This window comes from Cucurbita pepo, chromosome 13, assembly GCF_057944985.1.
Source record: "Cucurbita pepo subsp. pepo isolate OVF chromosome 13, ASM5794498v1, whole genome shotgun sequence".
NCBI lineage: Eukaryota > Viridiplantae > Streptophyta > Magnoliopsida > Cucurbitales > Cucurbitaceae > Cucurbita > Cucurbita pepo.
Window position 1 is genome coordinate 2,782,666 of NC_141810.1, and position 21,233 is coordinate 2,803,898.

The 21,233-nt window shown below is 35.1% G+C and overlaps 2 protein-coding genes across 3 annotated transcripts; one reads left to right on the plus strand and one right to left on the minus strand.

Moving 5' to 3' along the window:
- Positions 1–2,825: 2,825 nt before the first annotated feature.
- LOC111808516 (oxysterol-binding protein-related protein 2A) lies at positions 2,826–8,839 on the plus strand. 2 transcript variants are annotated; one of them, XM_023694552.2, is made up of 11 exons: positions 2,831–3,575; positions 4,496–4,849; positions 5,363–5,459; positions 5,778–6,220; positions 6,305–6,460; positions 6,547–6,714; positions 7,364–7,504; positions 7,595–7,813; positions 7,948–8,061; positions 8,151–8,340; positions 8,542–8,839. In XM_023694552.2, exons 1-10 carry the CDS (start codon positions 3,129–3,131, stop codon positions 8,316–8,318), a joined length of 2,307 nt encoding a protein of 768 aa, XP_023550320.2. In that variant the 5' UTR covers positions 2,831–3,128; the 3' UTR covers positions 8,319–8,340; positions 8,542–8,839. The 2 variants fall into 2 exon arrangements, 1 of the variants encoding a protein (XP_023550320.2); XR_015411548.1 differs by lacking the exon at positions 8,542–8,839 and having other exon boundaries at positions 2,826–3,575; positions 7,912–8,061; positions 8,151–8,186.
- A 3,873-nt stretch (positions 8,840–12,712) lies between these two features.
- LOC111808517 (protein NRT1/ PTR FAMILY 6.3-like) lies at positions 12,713–16,075 on the minus strand. Its single transcript, XM_087116937.1, has 6 exons — positions 15,929–16,075; positions 15,671–15,848; positions 15,506–15,545; positions 14,854–15,425; positions 13,360–13,880; positions 12,713–13,273 (listed from the first exon to the last, which is right to left on the minus strand). Exons 1-6 carry the CDS (start codon positions 16,044–16,046, stop codon positions 12,930–12,932), a joined length of 1,773 nt encoding a protein of 590 aa, XP_086973063.1. The 5' UTR covers positions 16,047–16,075; the 3' UTR covers positions 12,713–12,929.
- Positions 16,076–21,233: the final 5,158 nt, after the last annotated feature.

The following is a 21,233-nucleotide window of genomic DNA, read 5'->3' on the forward strand; positions in this document are numbered from 1 at the left end:
ATACATCCGCCCCAAATCAATAAATGATTATACAGCTTTGTCTATCACACACATAACATCCAACCCGATCATAAATTTTTTTTACTTAGCCCTAATAATTATGAACGTACGAGTCATGCACACGTGCCATGTCGGTGGAGACTCGAGAAATAATAATAATAACGACGACGACGAAGAACAGTTACGAGGGGAGAGGGCCAGTTGGTGGCTTTGGTTTCCCAGCTGGATGTTTTTGGCTTAGTAGATGGTGATGGTGAGAAATAGTTCATTGTTTGGTACTCTACAAACATGGATTTGATTGCCCTTTTGTTGCTTTCTTTGTCACAAACCCTTCTTTTTCTATTCTAACAATCATTCCATTTGTTTTCTATCTTTCTTTCTTTCTTTTTTCGTGTGCGTGTGCGTGTCTGTTAGGGTTGGATTTGAGTTCAAAAGTTGGTCCAATTTAGCTGTGTTGGAGTTTGAGACATTCGTCGTCTCTATTCTCTGTAAAGTTTTGTTTTATAGTACTAAATCTGATGACAAGTTATTCGTTGCATGGTCATCACTTTTTTCTTTCATCATACATCTTAATGGTAACGAGATGCCCACGTAATAATGATGATTTTAATAGTTTTATACAAGATTGTATCTTCTTCAAAAACAACTGTTCGAGTTTATTCCAATAGCTCCCACATGTGAGAACCTAATCATCTTCCTCCTAGTGTTATCGGCCAACTGTTCGAATAAGTATACGTCTGTCTCTTAATATAGGGAACAAGTCCACGTAGCTTACGAGTCATTAGACGAGCGTGTAGACATCTAAAGTACTAAATAGTTCGATCGGAATATTTAAAATGTGCTAAAAAAAAAAAAAAACTAAACTAAACTAAAAAAATAGACATATATTAATATATATCATTCAAATCATACATTCATTCACCTAACTTCCCATACTCGATTTGCTTCTTTATTTCCCCATCTTGTTTGCCCCACATTTTTATTTTATTTTAAGCCCCACTCTCTCCTTTCTATCCCCACAAATTATTTATATCACAAATAAATAAATAAATAATTGAAATAAACGTTTTTAAAATTATTTGTTATGTTTCATTAATTCTTACATGATATCATGTGAATGTAATTCTTACCTGAAAATAGTAAGATATAGATAGGAAATTTAATATGTTGATTAATTTATTGCATTTATGGAAAGAGTAGGACAAATAAAAAATAAAAAAATAAAAAATAAAAAATAAATTGTCGCTAAAATTTATGCAACATATTATATTAATTAATATCTACTGTTATTTAATATATTAAAAAATAAATAATAAGAATTAATGAACTTAATTAAAGTTGATTAATGGTTTTATTTATTTATTTATTTATTTATTTAGTTGTTAGATTTAAAGAGAAACATAAAAATTGGACGCTACGCTATGGATGGGTTGGATTTGAAGACACCTTTTGCCTCCAAATATTAAATATAAGGGACTCGGGATTAGGGAACCTTACATCATATTCTATGATATCAAATATTCAAATATATTAATTATTATTATTTTAAAAATTTATAGTTCGATCTCACCGCTTATATTATTAGATAGAAACGCTTGTCTTAATTCAACAACTATTTTTAATCAGCATTTCTAAAAGTATTAAGTATTTTATTTTTGAAATAAATTACTAATATTTTTTTTTTATGAGAATGAATAATTATGATTATTTTTTTATTTTTTTAAAAAATTGATAATTTTAGAGGAAAAATAAAAGTTTAAAAATAATTTTTATTATATGTATTATAAAAAGAGTAAGAGAGTGAAGTGATGTGAAATGGATGGTTGTATAAAAAATAAAGACGGGATAATTGGGTTATGAATCTGAGCTGTCAATCAGGCGTGGCACACACCTACTACGTGGAGCCCGCGCTGTACAATCCCACGTGCCACGTGGTCCGTTTTAATTAATTGTTTGTTAATAATATTAAAAGAAATAATAAAAAATTGTGAATTACGTAAGGGGAGTTAGAATCCACCTCGTTTTCAAGGCATCCCAAAACTTTGTTGTATCCACCGTTGCGTCACTTTCATCATACCAATTCCTTTGACCAATCCAACACACCCCCACCAGATCTTCTCTCTCTTCAACCATTTTTACTCTGTTCTCACTCACATCCATTTTAGTAAAATTTTTAACTCGTCATCCACTCAGGTTGAATTATTCGTTTTCCTACATGAATTACCCATCCTCAATGCTTAGCAGCTCTATAGAGCGCGATGGACGACGACTTAGCCAACGGCCTCAACCGTGCAAAGACTCGGCAAACCGAAAGTATTTGGAAGCAGGCAACCGGTCCGGGCGCTATTGAGCAGCTCCGACCACGGACCGTTGAAGCGGATTTGAATTACTTTTGGTATTCATATGGATGCGCATCGTAACTTATGTTTGATCAAACAAAGAAATTAGTGAAGGAGAAAAGTGAAAAAGAATAAATGAGCCATAAATAAAAAAGAGAGTTGAAGCAGCTGCCAATTGGCATGCCCGGGTTCGATCCTCGTCTTCCATTTCATAACCCGAATTATAAATCTTAATAAATATTTAAAAATAAATAAATATATGTATTTACAAGTCGATGTCTAAACTCAACCCAAATCAGGCATACTTTGATATTAATAATTTAAAAATTTGAATTAATAACTTATTAGATATAAAATTAAATAGGAGCGAAACATATTATTAAATATATTATTTATAAGAATTTATATAAAAAAAAAAGAAAAAAAAAAAAAAAAATACAGAACTTTGGTAATCTGTTTCCGTTCGGCCTGGCTCCTTTAATTTGCTCCTCTGCCACATCCTCCTTCATGTCCCACTCTCTGCCTTCTTCTTCTCTCTCTCTGTTCGATTCTTTGCTGTATATATAAGTAATCTTTCACTAAATTTCCTTTGTTCTTCGCCATTGATTTCGACCCAATTTTGTTCTCACTCTGCGACGCTCTCACTCACTCTTCTTCAATGTAATCTTCCATTTGTTTTTTCTATGATGGGTTTCTTTCATCTTCATTATCTTCTTTCTTCTTGTTGCAATTCATGGGGTATTTGAGAAATTGATGAGGGCAAAAGGGATTTGAGTCAAATACGAGATTATGAAGGTTAAGGAAATGCATCCTCTGTGCTGCATCTCGGTCGAAAGTTTTGGAATCGGATGTGGTGGCGATGGAGACAAGTCCAGAGACGAAGCTGCGGCGTTGGCTCTGTCTAGGACGAAGAGCATGCCGTCGAGTTTTGCGGCGTTTTCCGATGGATCTGATGGGAATGTTATCAGACGGCCACTTGGATCCAAATCCACAGTCGCTGGAGTTCTTCAGAAGTGGACCAATTACGGCAAGGGGTGGAGATCGAGGTGGTTTCTCCTCCGTAATGGGGTATTATCCTACGCGAAGATTCGCCGGCCGGAGAATCTGAACCTTCTTTCCCCCAACGACGACGTGCGATTGATCGGAGAGAGTTCGAGCAATCGGATTCCAAGGGGAGATGAGAAAGACAGAGGGAGGCAAAAGCAGCGGAAAGCGGTGGGAGTGGTTCATCTCAAGGTATGAAACTTAAGAACGAGATTGGGGATTTTTGACAATTTTTACACAAAAACACGATCTGGGTTGTTCTGATATGATCCGATGATCTTGTACAGAGCATCAAACTAGCAATGTGACATGCTTTTTAGGCCAAAAATTTGGCGCTGAAGAGAGAAATAGCTTGTGTTTTTACCCATTCATGGCATTTTGATTTCTTCTCTCTTTTTCTCTCTCCCTCTGAGTCTGATTTTGCCAGACACTCAGGAGGCGGCATTGAAATCTGAGCAAAAAGCAAACGCGTGAACTACAGGTTTATAGCATTGTTCGTCGTATCTCCTCCTGCGCTTACTCTTTTCTGGGTCATCCTCTGATGAACTTAATTGCAAATTTTCACAGTTTTCTAACTGTTTGTCGATGTCTAGTGGGTCACATCCCACAGGTGGATTAAGGGGCCATTTCAGAAGGCTTATTGTTCATCAGAACGCTTGCTTCATTTCTCTTCATTTTTCTTGCTTGGATTTGAAATCTCCAACCATCTTTATCTTCCTCTCCAATGAATTGCACCTTTTCCCTCCTTCCTTTCACTGTTTCTGAGATTGATTGCTTACTTATTTTATGGTTGTTTTCCACATCCGTTTTTTCATTCCTGCTTTAGCCGACACCTCAAAAAGGGAGGATAGATACCCTTTTGAAGGATTGTGTTTATTGATTCTTTTGGGTACAACCATTTAAAGAATTTGGTCTAAGCGAGTTACTATGTTGCTTGCTCTAATGAACTTTTTAGGCATTGGGTAGGTTTTGTATTACTCTCCAGCAGATGTTTCTGTTCATAGTCTTCTGAGCTTTGTTTTGGGAGAGGCAAATGTAGAAGAATATGTTTTGTTATGGCTTTGCTTAATTTGAATGTGCCATTTTGTAATATCTGAAATTTGTTAATGCAGATCGGATCATTTCGAGAGAGCAAGTCGGATGATAGGAGGTTTTATATATCCACTGCTACGAAGACTCTTCATTTGAGAACTAATTCGAAGAGTGACCGAGGTGCTTGGATTCAAGCCTTGGCTTCTGATCACAGCATATCTCCTTTAACGAATTATAATCTCTCCCCGGTGCTGAGTGATTTATCGGTATCAACTGGTCGATTAACGAAGCGTTTAGTTGAAGAGGGAATCAGTGAAACTCTTGTTAAGGACTGCGAACGGATAATGCTCTCCGAATTCTCGGAAATTCAAGGGTATCTTCAAGTTCTATGTGAAGAACGATATAACCTGCTTGATACAATTAGGCAGTTGGAGGTAATGGTATCTTTTGAAGCTCTTTTCCTCTTCGGATTGTTAGTATTTGGTGATCGTAATATCCATCCACAATTAACATTTCAGGACTTTTCTTATTCGGATGCATCCTAGGGCCTGTCCGTATTAAATGCATATCTATACACATCTAACTAAAGCCGATATCTGGTGAAGCGAATGTTTTTAAGTCGATTACTTCATGTAGCACACATGCTAAAGATTGATCTGTTCATGGACAAATTAAGTGTGTAGATGCCTTAAGTTTAACATTGGAAAGGATTGTGTATAATCTAGGCATTGCTTTTCTTTTCATTATAAGTTTGTCTTTGTTCTTAGACAAAGCTAATTCGGAATTGTCTTCCCTTTGTGGCACAACGTCTTGTCTTCATTGTTCGAAGAGTCCAGTTAGGGTCAATAGATTGATTCGTGGTTGAGTTCATATGGTTCAGTGTGTGTATATATGTACTCATATGCTACTCCTTCGCCTTACATATTTGATTTTACCATTGAATTCAGGCTGCTAATTTTGAAGCTGAAGCTTCTGGAATGAACGATGGCGAATTCCAACTTACGAAACACGATCTTTCTTCTGAAGAACGTGGAAAATATAGTGGTTCGTTCCCTTCTCTTTTCTTCCCCTTATTTGATTGAACTCGGCATTTGCATATACCGAATTGTTTCTTATAAGACAACAACAAGATTCAGTAAACTATGATAGACTATGATAGCTCTCTGTTTTGTTAAAATTTAAAACATATGGTTTGATGCGCGTTGACATTTTCAATGTTCGATGCGATTTAGAAAAACTAAACCGGTTATGTCGATATATGCTGATTTTACTTGTAAATTATATATTAGTTAGTGCATTAATCTCAATTATGCATAAAATGTTATAAACTTCATGGAGTTTATACTTGTATCTGGTTTGTAGAATGCAGCACCACGGAATCATCAGACGATATTGAGAAACAAGAAATCGAGGAGGAGGTTTCGGACGAAGATGAATTGTCCTTTTACGATACCAGAGATTATTTCGCTGAAAATTCTGTCGAGGTCGAGCCATATGACGTAGGTTTAGGTGGAGTTAATAGCAACACTGAAAATTATCATTATGACAATGCTGACAGAACGCCCGATCAGCTGGAGTTCCAGAACAAATATTCACACATTCGAAGACGTAAACAGCTTCCTGAACCGGTGGAGGAGGAGAAACGAGTTAGCCTTTGGTCAATAATCAAAGACAATGTAGGAAAAGATCTGACAAGAGTATGCCTCCCAGTTTACTTCAACGAGCCGATATCGTCACTGCAGAAATGCTGCGAAGATATGGAGTATTCTTATCTATTGGATCAGGCATACGAGCAAGGAAAACAGGTGAGCTTTATAAGAAGATGAAAAGCTCTTAAAAATCTAGTTATACAAGGAAATGTAGGATTTGGGAACTTGTATAATGTGCAGGGAAATAGTCTACAAAGGATTCTGAACGTTGCAGCTTTCGCGGTTTCGGGGTATGCTTCGTCGGAAGGCAGGCATTGCAAACCATTCAATCCGCTGTTGGGGGAAACTTATGAAGCGGATTTTCCAGAGAAAGGGATTCGATTCTTCTCCGAGAAGGTGAGTAAATGGGATAACAAATTATATGAGAGTATATGATGAGATAATTGTAATAGTAATTTGAAAATGGATGTGTATTTATGTAGGTGAGTCACCATCCGACTCTGATAGCATGCCATTGTGAAGGGAGAGGGTGGAAGTTTTGGGGAGATAGCAACCTTCAGTCCAAATTCTGGGGAAGGTCGATTCAGCTGGACCCTGTCGGAGTTCTCACACTTGAGTTCGACGACGGCGAGATCTTCCAGTGGAGCAAGGTATGTGAACCAAAACCCCATACTATACTTTGTTTTACTTTGTCGAGGATAATTATTGAATAGGTAGCCTAGAATTGGAGAGGGTCTATTGCTTCATCTCATATATAGATTACTCGTTCATAGTCTGTGAGATCTCACATTAGTTGGAGAAGGGAACGAAGCATTCTTTATAAGGGTGTGGAAACCTCTTTCTAGCAGACAGCGTTTTAAAACCTTGAGGGTAAGCCTGAAAGGAAAAGCCCAAAGAGGACAATATATGCTAGCGGTGGGCTTAGACTGTTACAAATGGTCTCATAGCCAGACATCGAGGGTGTGCCAGTGAGGGTCTTAAAGGGGGGTGGATTGTGAGATCCCACGTCGATTGAAGAGGGGAACAAAACATTCTTTATAAGGGTGTGGAAACCTCTTCCTAGTATACGCGTTTTAAAACCCCTGAAAGGGAAAGTCCAATGAGGATAATATCTGCTAGCGATGGACTTGGGCTGAACTTACTTGGGCTGAACTTTCTTGATTTCACACGGAGGGTCGTTCAAGAAATTAATAAGAAAAATGTTTCCATTAATTTTTTTGGGTCAAGATCAGTACAATATGTTATTTCTTCTAATGTACGTGAATAGAGTCATAAATCTCATTTTATGGTTTCTTTTAGGTAACAACAAATATCTATAATCTCATCCTCGGGAAAGTATATTGCGATCACCATGGAACGATGCACATACGTGGCAATCGGGACTATTCTTGCAACCTCAAGTTCAAAGAGCAATCTTTTCTCGACCGAAATCCTCGTCAGGTATGCTATATAGTTTGTTGGTGGCAGTTCTCATTCTTTTTCTTTTTCGTAAAAAAGAAACTAAATCCAATGTATACTACATCTGTGTAGGTTCATGGATATGTCGAAGACGTAACGGGGAAAAAAGTTGCAACGTTGTTTGGGAAGTGGGACGACAGCCTGCGTTATGTAAATGGTTATGAGAATGCAAATTCAAAGATTCATGATGGTAGTTTGTTGTGGAAAAGTAGCGAACCGCCCTTGAATCCGACTCGATACAACTTGACTTCATTCGCGATCACTTTGAATGAGCTGACACCAGGGCTCAAGGTATAACCAAACATGATGTGTGTTGAAAAACAGTCATTTAGCATATGTATTTGCCTCTACCATACACCCTTTTGTGTATCTCTAATTGTTTTGTATAGCTTTGTCTGATCCTGGATATTTGATCACGGATTAAGGAGTTGCTACCTCCAACGGATTCCAGACTCCGACCAGATCAACGGCATCTGGAAAACGGCGAGTACGATAAAGCCAATGAAGAGAAGCTACGGTTAGAACAAAGGCAAAGAATTGTATGTCGAGCTCTTCGTTTCATTCGTTTTCTTTTTATTATCTACATGTTCTCTGCTCTTGGTGATTCATAGCGGTTTGTTTATGTCAGTCGAGGAAGTTACAAGAAAACGGTTGGAAGCCGAGATGGTTTCAGAGAGAGGGTAAAGCTGGACCGTTTCGGTACGTCGGGGGATATTGGGAAGCGAGGAAAGAAAGGAAATGGGATGATTGCCCAGATATATTTGGAGAATTGAACCAGGAGAGTACAGCAAATTAGAAGAATGATAATCAGGATTCAGGTCAGTATTTTTCTTTCTTAGTTCTATCCAAAGCTATGATCTGGTTATTATATAAAGTTAAGAACATAATAAGATTTCTTTTAGGAAATAACACAATAAGACATTGCCCCAACCGGTTGCGAGATTAGTCGAAAACACATAACTTTAGCTGGTTATCAAACACGATGTTTGTTTAAAACTTGGTTTGATACACTTTGGCAGATATAGGAGAGGTAGGATAGACGAAGACCCTCGAGGCCAATCGATGGAGCATCGACGGGGAGTTGTGGCCGATTGGAGCGGTAGCAGATTTGTGATACAGAACACGATATGAACGAAAATGATATAATGAATGATATGTATGCATGGGCATTTTGGTTGTTATTTTTGAAGGTTTAATGTCTGGGATTAGGTGATAGATAGCTTCACAAATGGATGTAATCTGTTCCAAATGTGAAGGGGAGAATAATTGTGATGATATTGCTTCCTCATCTCTTTCATTTGAATCTTTAATTTTTCTCCCCACATCCCAATAAAAGCTAATGCCTATTTTTCTGTCATACAATACTTCTGTCAAGCATTGGAAAGTATGGGGATTTGGCTTATAAGTAATACAAATACTATTTTCAAAATGGTTATGGTCGATAACCGATCCCAGTTAGGTTTGAAAGTCCAGCCCATAAAACGCTAGTGCCCAGCTTGTGTGTGTACATAGTGTCACCGTACCTGCGGTAGCGTAACTTTGACATGCTCACGACCAACCTTGGGAGAAATCCAATTGTGGCTTCTAGGAGAACTTTTTCTTCGCTAACTGAACATTACTCATGCAGAATCTAAGTTTGTTCGACAACATACTTCGCCTGAGCATGCATGTTCAATCATTTGCGACGCAGTCGACTTGCCTTTACACTAGGCCAAGTCATTCTACTCGACCTTGCCTCTACTTGGAGTAAAGGTCTATCATGTATAACGTCGTATCCCATCATTTTATCTTGGTTCCCAAATAACATCACCTATTTGTCTTGACGACATCCCAAGTTACGGGGTGTCGTCGGCCATCGCAGTTCACTCGTTCATGCCATTAAGAATGGGCCCACGTAAGGTTCATTATATTAGGACATCTCAAACATCCATCCAGATTCTATTGGAGCATTGGACCCTCTTGTGTCCATGCCATATCATTTACGAACTTTGTATCGGATAGCAGGTGTATGATCTAACCTCCGATACATGGGTTGGGGCGCAATACCGAAACACCCTTGCTACTGTACTGTTCTTGAAAAACTCATTTTAAAGAAAGTCGTTCGAGACACTCGTCTTACAATGGTTTTTGTAACCTGTGCACTCAACCCAACACGACGTCGCAACTCGCACCCCTCTTTGACGGCTCGGGTTGCTCCATTTTACCATGTTCCACTATTTTATGGCCTTTGCCTACCATTTTTTACCCTCCCATATTCAATTTTCGCATTTTTAAAAAGGAATGTAAGCTAAATTAGAGGTTTAATTATGAATAATATGTAAACTAGGTTGTTCGACGTGTGTTAATCCAGTGTCGTGAATTCACGTAGGTTGACTTGAATTTCAAAAGAAAAATTTGTGCTAGCTCCATTTATAAATTAGAGAATCCGGTTTAAGCTACTCAGGTAAGTGACTTCACTACTAATTTGGTTGGATGAATTGTTTGAAGCATGAACGACGTGTAATGTGTGGCCCTTGCACGTGTCGTACCTTATGATTATTTGAATGTTTGTTTATTGTGTTATGTCGTAATTATGAGGCATCTCATGTTCTAGAATATCATGTTGACACGTTATGCCATTGATGACTGTGTTATGTCATGAAAGTGTGGTATCATGTTATACACTATATTACATATGAAATGAACAAAAATTTGTCTTGCATCACATATACATGCTATGATTTTAAATTGTGGGGACTTCATGCATATTGTATATGTTCACGTGCATCGAGATACTTCCCTATTATGTATATGATTAGCACAAACGTGTACACTACAATATTATAATACAATATTATGTACACCATGACACTATGCGCCCTCCCTTCCCTCTATGGTATACCGACAGTGTGAGTGTATGCTAGTCGAAGGTCAGGTCCAGGGGTGCATATACGACCTCGTCTAGTGGTCCATGTGCGAGTGTGTGGACCGTATATAGAGAAACAAGGTCATGAAATGATGTTTTATGATACGACAAGAACCAAACATAATTGCACGTGATTGCATTTCCTAACCTAGCAGTGAAGTTACTTACTGAGTATTTCTTAAAATACTTAAGCCACGTACTACTCTTAGTTTTTCAGGTAAAAGTAAGACACCGTTGCACGGATGACAATATCACGGTGACGACCATGGGACCGAAGCTAGGGTACATAAATTTCACGTTGTTCGTAAAATGAAGAGTCATTTGGAGACTAAAATTAATTATAGAAATTATTAGAGCTTGGCGTAGTAGCAGAGAAATCATTAATTAAAAAAAAAAAAAGTTGAATTTCAAAATTTAATTAATAAACTAAACCATCCTTAAAAATTGAAATTAAACAGCTCAACACATAGATGGTTCCATTCCATCTGTAGTGTTCCCTGGAATTACTACATAAAAAGAAGATCCTATGCATTATTTATATACTTAAATCGATTCCCTCCCTTTAAAATAAAAACCATCAATATATTAATCATGAATTTGCATGAGATTTGATTGAATATGTGTCAAATAAGTTACGAATATCAACTCGAGTATTGCTCGAACACCTCAAAGATATTATCGTTAATTGTTGTAGGTTTGAATCAATATCTCTTAAACATGGTTGTCACCCATCAACCACAAATAATTGCTTCTATGTTCACAAATTATCGATCTCAAATAATAATTTTCGGAGCATGTTTGAATTGACTTTTTAAGTGTTTATAAAAGTATTTCTATAACGACCATAGATTTCTACTAACCTTGGTCGCTACCGTCATTATAACATACTCTCTTATATGAAAACAAACATTTAAAGTTTTATCATAAAACACTGTCTTAGACTTACATGTTCGAAAACATCTTTAAGACAGCAAAAGAAAATACTGAATAAAACATTAAAAGTAAAAAGTACCATATACTAACCGAAAGTCTAAGAAATGAAATACCACTATCATATACATGTGTCATTGTCTTTCCTTGTGATGCCGTCGTCGGTCATACAGGCGTGTCTACGTTCCTCCTCACGTCAACATATTTCATTGTTTAGGAGGAATTACGCTAACTTGTTTTTTTAGTACAAGTAGCTACGGGGTTTGCTATGACTTTTTACTATCGTCCGACCGTTACTGAGGCTTTTGCTTCTGTTCCTGTATCTTCCAAAAGGAAAAAAGATCTCTGAGAGCTGTTTCCTGGATCCGAAAGAGAGTACTTGGGTTCTCCCAATAACTAAAAAGTGTAACATGCTTGAATCTAACTGGGGTTTACGGTGACATGACTTGAGTATTTTATTTTATAAAATAATTACTAACGGATCCTATGAAGCCAAGGAATGCAAACACATGCAACTCATGATTACAGACCTATCATTAAGACTAGACCTATCATTAAGACTATCATAAATGTGGCCTCGAGTCGGGATAAAACAATTTTTTTTTAAACAATTTCGAGTCGGGATCCTATATACTTTTGTTGATTAATAATTGTGAGGGCTAACTGGGTAAGGATGTATATAAATTTCAACTCTCTATGAATCAAAATGTCAAACAAAGCTTAAATTAATGAAGTTGTATGCATAATGAAATGGAATATGCATAGAAATTGGGAACTCCAGCTAGCCAAAGCAGATACTCCTTCCCCCAGTTGAGATTCTATTCCAAAATTATATCTTATAGCAACATAATGATATTAAAACTATATCTTATAATAACATCATTACATTATTCATATATATGATCACATAATTTGAGACACAAAAGACAATGAGATCCACATTATAAGGAACTGCAAACCCTCTTTCTCCTTATTATCTCACTTCATTCATGTGGATCTTCCCATTGCATTCTTTGGCACATGGGGTCCTTTGAATCTTCACATCATGATTTGTTTTCTCAAGGATAACGTACACGAATCTCCTTGGGAATGAGTTTAATTATCTCGATTGGCCTATGAAATTTGGAAAGTTGGGTCTATTGAAGTCATCTCATGTCTCTAGACGCGTAATTCTTAAATAGTATATAGTCAATGTATCAGATAAGCATTAGAATTTAGGAAATTATTAAAAGCTTAAGTACGAGACAAATGAACACAACTTTAATGAAACTGGGTCATAAAGAATAATCTCATATTTTAATTATCTCACCTTATAAAATTCAAACGTTTCAGTGTTTCTTACCATTTCAAAGATCGAGAGTTCATCTTGCAGCAATGAATTGTGGAAACACCCGAACTTTTCGATATTATATTAGAGAGAACTTCAAAAGGGATTCTCGCTTTTCCTTGGCTTTTTGGTACATCAAAACTTTACATAATTAAAAAGCATAGGGTACCCCTTAAAAGGGTTTGTTCTAAACTTGTATAGTTGAGAGAAAAAGGCACACACAAAGCAAGAGAGTGGATAATACATTAATGGGCAGATGGGCCACAGTCCTCCAATTCAATGCCCTCATCAGCCAACCTCTTCTCCTTGTACACATACCACTTAGCACAAATCAAGAACACCGCCAAATTCAACACACTTAAGATCGCCAACAGCCAATAGAAATCATAAAGCTTCCCTTCATTGAGATTGTCCGGAATCCATGGATGCCCATTTTCAGTCACTTTTCCCACTATTGTAACCAATAATGAGCTAAAGAAGAACCCTAAAGCAAGTGTGCTCAAGAACAGCCCTGTGCTCATTGTCTTCATCCCTTTAGGGCACTCTCTTAAGAAAAAATCCAATTGCCCCATGTACGTCAACGCCTCGCCTGCATACACAACCGATTAAAATTTTACGTTCTAACTTTTTACGTATAATCGAACCAAAATGCCAAAATGAGGGAAATTTTCTCACCTGCTCCCACAATTAAGAACTGTGGACAAAGCCAAAACACACTCATTGGCACCTCAGCCATTGGCTTGAACACCAATCCATTTTCCTCCACCACCCTCAATCGCTTGATTTCGGTAAGCGCGGCGGCGACCATGGCAATTATCGATAGAACCAACCCGACCCCAACTCGTTGCAGTGGGGTTAGCCCTTGTGGATTCTTCAAAATTCTCGATGCTATTGGGACGATGAGTCGGTCGTAGATCGGGACGGTTACGAGGATGCTAGCAACGAAGAAGGCAGTGAGGGAGGCTGCCGGAATTTGAAAGGATTTTCCAATGTGTCGGTTCATAGTAGTGGCTTGGGAGACAGAGAATGTTGTCATTTGAGCATAGACTGTCCAGAAAATAATGGTGGTTGCCCAAATTGGTAACATTCTAAGCACTAATTTAACTTCCTCAATGTCTGTTAGGGTTGATAAATTCCACTTGTTCACTACATTCCCAACTATTTCTTCATCCTTGATTGCTGCCTTATCCAAAAATCTACACAAAAAACCAACAAATTCAATATAAAAATGTAATCTTTAATATAAATTCATGATTATCTATTGATTTTTGGTCGAAATCAAACTTGGGTTCAACCAAAGTTTTCAACTTTTTGGTCATTTTGATTTGTTTTGATTCTTTTTCACACAACTTGGAGAGCCAATCAATTGAGTTATATATATATATATATATTCATGAAATAGAATAATGATAAAAATTGTGGGCTAGATGCCTAACTTTATAATAAATTTATTTCTTGTGTGAAAATTGAAAATACTAAATATAATAAGCTCAATTATGGCAAACTTCCAAGTGTTGAAAATGTTTTTTGTCCTAAGCTTGTCGGGTTCCTGTTGGATGGGATATAGTTTTTTAAGTTATTAAACTGTATAATTGGTGACCAAAAGTAGAATTTGGGATTCAATTTTCTTGGCTTATATGATACAATAACGTATTCGGAATGCCCACGAAAACTATGTAATAATTCATTAATCACCTTTACAAGTAAGTTTATTTAAATAAATTATCATATATTATACCCAATATATCAACTATTTTAGTCGTAGTATCACCACGTATCAAAAATACATTCATCGTTAGTTCTAGATGAAAATCATTAATATTTTGTTTCAAAAATACTATTGAACTAAAAAACACTCTATTTCAAAAGTTTCATTAATAAAGTTAAAAAAATGTCATTAATGTACAAAAAAAAAAAAAAAAAAAACATCTATACATTTTCAAAAGTAACATTAATATCCTTTTAACTTAAAGTGATTTATGAAGTGTAAATAGATGATTTTTTCGATATACTATAGGCAATAATTTTTTAAATTTCTTTTTTGAAAGTTTTAAGGTTATTTTTAAAATATAGTATTATCCAAAATTAAGGTATTATTGGGAGTTAAAAAAATTATGATTGTAGTTGACTTTTTTAAAGCGTTAAAACTGAATAAACTAAGAAACCAACCTGAACTGCTTGCTGCGGGGCAACTTCTGTTTCTTCTTCCCAGCTCCGTCGACGGCGTCTTCGATTTGGTACAACGCCGATGGATCCGAGGGCAAATCCATCCTCCTCTTCCTCCATGCTGCAACGAACACGGCTGCGATTTGTGTCAACGGGCTACCGACCAACTTTTTAAACCGGTATCGTCGAGTCCCGGACAGGAACACAACCAATCCCAACACAATGGCACAAGCACATATCCCATATCCCCATTGCCTGCCCCAATTATCTTGAATGTAAACAAGAATTGTCACAGCTCCAAGTGATCCAATGCTTATCAAGAAGAAGAACCAATTGAAGAAAACCGCCGTTTTCGCTCTCTCCTCCTTATCCGTTTCGTCGAATTGATCGGAACCGAACCCTGAAACGCTCGATTTCAAGCCACCGGTGCCGAGTGCCGTTAAGTATAGTGCTGTGTGGAGAATTGCCAGCTGCTTGCTGTCCGCCGGAATGCATGGGGTTGGTGAGAGCCCCGGTGAACATTTTGGCGGCCGGAGACTTGGAATTATGGTGGAGATGGTTAAGAGAGTTACACCCTAATTGAATCCACAAATTTAAATTAAAACATATTTACACAAAAATAATATTAATAACGAGAAAGCGACATAAATCTTACAATTGCTTGAACCGTTGCGAAGATGGAAATTGTCAGATACCTTTAAGAAAAAAAAAAAAAAAAACGTTCTATAATTCCAAATCAATTAAACACGACAAAAACGGAAGAAAAAATTGAAATTTATGAAAGTAAATAAATAAAATTTTGAAAAATTGATGTTATTACCGTCCGAGAAAAGTGTCGGCGACAAAGCCACCGAAGAGACATAGCATGAAGGAGGTTCCGAGGAAGTTGGTGACATTGTTGGCGGCGGTAGCATTGCCTAGATGCATTGTTTCAGTCAAATAAGTGACCAAATTGACTGCAATTCCCAGCGTTGTAAGCCTCTCAACCCCTTCTGGCCCTGCAGATTTTTTGAAGAACTAATGAGTTCAAAAGGCTTAAGCTTTGCATTATAGAAAGGGAAGATTAATGATAATGGACCTAGAATCATGGCGGCCGCGACCCAGCCCCCGGTTTTGGCCTTAATGGCTGGCTTGCCGGTGTAGTCCCAGGCATCTGAGAGGGTCTTTTCATGAGTTGTTTCTGGGAGAATACTCATGGTGATGAAGATTCTGCAATGGATATGTATGTGTTGCAGTGGATGAAGATTCTGCAATGGCGTTGGAGGGTTTTTATAGTGCGAATTTCATACCTCGTGACGTATAATAACAAAATATTCTATTCTATTATTATATTCTATATTGTGTTTGAAGTTTTCAAAATTTCTATTTTTGTTCTTCTTTTTTTTTTTTCTTTAATCATAATTTGAAGTTTTTATGTGCATTTATACTTTATATTAGTTGTTTATTCCAATTAAAAAAAACAAAATGATTTGTGTAACCTCACAATCCACTTCATTTGGAGTCCAATGTGTTTGTTGGTATTCGTTCTTCTCTCCAATTAATGTGGGATCTCACAAAAATAAGTTCAAATGGGATCAATTACTATGAATTTAAAATCAATTCCATTGCAGTTTCAAATTTTACTTTACATTGATTTATTTATTTATTTTTAAACAGTTAATTAAAATTTGCAATTCAATATCAATATATTTTATAAAAAATTATATTTGAGTGGTCGGAAAATACATAATAAAATTAAATAAAACTAATGTGTATATATATTTAGTTTAAAATGAACGATAAATTTGGATTTTCCTTATTCGATCTAGTTTTACGAGAACACGACTGTCCACAATGGTATGATATTGTCCACGTTGAGCATAAGCTCTCATGGCTTTGCTTTAGGCTTCCCCAAAAGGCCTCATACCAATGGAGTTAGTATTCCTCACTTATAAACCCATGATCATTCCCTAAATTAGTCGATGTGGGACTTCCATCATCCAACATGGGGCACAGTTATTTAGTTTGAGTTAACCAAGTCTATGTTTGTCGTGTATTGTTCTATAACATTCATCAACATTCATATGTCTATTATTATGAAAACCTCGACTTTTAGAAGACTTACAATTTAAGAGAGAAACGGGAGCCAAAAGTGAAGAATTTAAAGAAGAAGAACACAACAATGGGTTTACAAAAATTTATATAAATAATTCAAACCGTTCGCACCAACCCAACCATTGAGTTTATTATTTCATAGGAGTTGTTTGGATTGAAAAAATATATTATTCGAACAATTGGAATGAGTTTAAAAATGTTTCAAGCCGACTTAACTCACCTCATGAACACTTAGTTTAGGAAATTCGGCGGGCCAAACGTGAAAGGCCAAAATTTGAAAGGCCAAAATTTAGATTTTTTTTTTTATAATTATTTTCACGAGTCAAGACAAAATAAATAATATATTTATTGAGTTAAATTGAATTGAACGAAGGTACGGTTGAGATTTGAACTCCCAACTTTCGAACGAGAAAAGAATAGTATTTTAATCGCTTAAATTTAAACTACTAAAAACAATATTTTAATAAAATAAATATCACTTTTTTGAAATAGATAATTAAACCAATTTTAGGTCATTAATGATTTAATGTTTCTAATATTTTTCTTAATGCATCTTAAAATTAAATTTCTTTAAAATTATTGACTTTTTTTGGTCAATGTCGGTTGAAGTGTATGGAGGTGGATAAGGTTGCATAAATAGAAAACTAAAAACCAAAACGACACATCGACCTCGCTCAAAGTGGGACGACACGTATTTTGACTCACTGAGTTAGGTCGGCAAAAAAAATAAATACTAATAATACTAATAAGACTACTAATTATTATTATTAAATAAATTTAAATTTTAAAACAATTAAGTGATTTTCAATATTTGAAAAATAAGTTGACTTTGTGGGTTATGTACATATCCGCCATTGCAATAGTTGTTGAGCCTACAAATTTACAACATTTCATAGTTTTTTTTCTTTTTTTTCTTTTTCCTTTTTAATTTAACTCAACTTGGGTATAATATAATTAAAATATATATATATATCAGAGTCCGAGTCTCGAAATAAATTTGTTTATTGTTTATTATAGACTAAGCATGTTAAAGTTTCGAGCATTAAATTACTATTTTAAAAGTAAAATATATTATCATTTTCTTTTAGTTCAAAGGAACGGAAAATTTTCAATAACTTTTGTAATGTCATGTTAACAAGTTGAGTTAGAGTCATGTCGGGTAGAGTATATTTAAGCTTATATCTTATATTACTATTATTTTATCTTCCAAGTTGATCTTACAATTAAAACGCATCTATTAAGAAGAAGTTTTCACACCCTTATAAAGAATGTTTCGTTCCTCTCTCCAACCGATATGAATCTCACCATCTACACTCTTTGGACCCAGCGTCCTCACTGACACTCGTTCCACTCTTCAACCGATGTGGGATGTCACAATATACCCTTTCGAGGTCTAGCATCCTCACTGACACTCGTTTTTCTCTCCAATCGATATGGGATCTCACACACAGAGCTTAGATATTAGATTCTGAGAAGTATTCGACATAATATTGAAATGAAGCATAATTTTTTTTAAAAATGATTATCAAACCGACCCAAATAGGTGCAAGTCTTTCCTACCCGTACCATATTGTATGATTCTTTATTAAAATTTCTTCCAACTATAACTTATAACAATATCAATATCACGTCACAAAAACATCAAACCTAATTTCATCTGAAATATTCTCAATAAAATAAATGAAACTCGAAAGCATATTCTAATGTTTAAAACATTGACATCATGGTTGAAAACAACCTTTCTCACTCTTATTATCCTCGTTTCGATTATAAAAAGAACCAAACACAAACCGACAACAACGTTGAACATTAAACTAAGCATCAAACTGAAAATAACAATAATTTTAAAGAACAGAATTTCGTGGGTAATCTTTCATGTGCTCCAAGAGCCACACTCAAAATCAGAAAAATAAAAAGGATGATTTAAAAAAGTCAAAGATTTGACCACTGCAAACCAATGGGTTTCATTGATTTTGGCCCCTAAGAGACCAACAAAATTAAATTAAATAAGAGCCAAGGAACCTCATGGACAGAAGATTGCCACTTGTGCTTAAGTTACTTGTCCATGGGCTTCCCTTAAAACGTCATTTCATTTTAGTCTCTATACAATATTTTAACCGTTATTAAAACGGTGAACCAAAATAATATTTTAACTTTAGTTTAATATATCTCTTTTGAAATTATGATAGCCACGCACGTTAACAAATAAGATTTGTTTAGCATGCACATACGATATCATTGGCTAGTTGTAACAGTTCAAACTCACCGCTAGCAGATATTGTTCTCTTTGAGTTTTCTCCTTATAAGGGGAGGTTTCCACACCCTTATAAGAATGTTTCGTTCCTCTCTCCAACCGATGTGGGATCTCACAACCCATCTTCTTTCGAGTTCTTAGTGTCCTTGCTGATACTCGTTCCCCTCTCCAATCGATGTGAGATCTCACAGATGATAAGCTTCTAACTTTTGCCTCTAAATTTAAATTATATACAAGCAAACGTGGAAGGGATGTAAATTCTACTTATCAAATTTAATTTTTATTTGTTTTATATAATTTTATCGTTATGACGTGTCATCGTAGCATCTTTACTATATATATATCATAAACAATGATTAATCGAAAGTCAAAATAACACTAAATTAAGAGATTTTTGTATTAAATTAGATGAATGATGGAATTAAAGACGGGATTATAATGTTAATTATTGATTTAAAATGGAAAAAAAGTGGATTCCTAAATAAAAAAATAGCAATGATTGAAGATTAATAAATGAGTTCATAAAGAAAGGAGTTTGAAGGGAGGGATAAGGAGTCATGTCTAGACATGATTTGAAGGTGTTGTGCTGGAAATGGGCAACTGAATTAGAGCTGGATTAGGCATGGGGTAAGGGTTTACCTAAGTTTTTATTTATTTTTTATTCATTTATTTATACAAAAAACATGGAATGTAGGGAACCCTAATTTTTTAAGAACAATGCTGATTATGAGAGAGATTGTTCCTCCAAATCTGACGTGGAACGATCCGTGTTCATATATCTTCATTAGTAGTAAGATACTGTCTACGAACGTAAGCTCACAAAACTTTACTTTTATGATTGAACTACCAGAAAACAACGTGCATGATATGAACCAAATGACATCAATCATATAATATATTTCAATGAAGATGTGAAGAAAAATTACTTTAAATTGTAACCCACCTAAAATTTATAACATGAAACTTCATTCTTCTTTTAACGTGGCATGAATTAAAATATCTTTTGATAATTTCAACAATATTTTTTTCACATCTTCATTGAAACATATTGTATGATTGATGTCTCTGAGTTCATATCATGTTGTTAGTATAATTATTAGCTTCTAATTCTTTTAAGCCTTTCATAACTATCATATTCTTAAGATCGTACTGATTAGAATATGATATCGACTTCATTTATATACCCGTCCTTTACGTCACTAATATAAATAATAAACCTTCTAACTTTGTGTAAAAGACTTATTTACTCATTTAAACAAAAAAAATTTAAATATTTAGAAATATCAATCAATATCAACCTTTTTCATAAAGTTGAGATTTATATTTTCGTGAACATCAACCTTTTGAAGCTTTAGGTCATAGTTTTACTAGCTAAATCAAAATGAATATGGTCGGTTAAAATATTTGATCATAGTAGGTTCAAATTATCACTATTACATGTCATATCATACTTAAAACCTCGATCGAATATCTAATATTTACGATGAATTATGCTAATATTTTTGAAAATTTACTCTTATCCAAATCAAAAAAATCATATAAGTATTTATAATACAAATCATATATGCTAATATTTTTATAATATAGTATATGGTAGGAAGCAAGATTATTATTAACACATGCAATTGTATACGCAAGTATTTTAATTTGTAGCCACCCGAATCTATAGAGTAATGTTTTTTTAGGGCAAAGCTGAGTATGAGAGAGATTATTATTATATAATATGGTTGTAATGTGTGACCTTTGATAAATATATACAAAATTCCTTTGTTTCTTTCTGCTCGTGAAGAATAGAGAGTGTCGGGATATAATTCTGTATTTTTTTTGTTTAATTAAATTGAAATGTTGACTTTATTATATGTATTATAATCTATATGTAAATTGAAAAACAAAACTTTAATTAATGATGCTTAAATGATGGTCTCGATCATCACACACTTGTAATTTTCTATCTTAAACCCAACGATTATCTTCTTCATATATAAATTAAAAATATAATCTAATAAATTTTCGTGCAATGTTTCTCAATAAATAA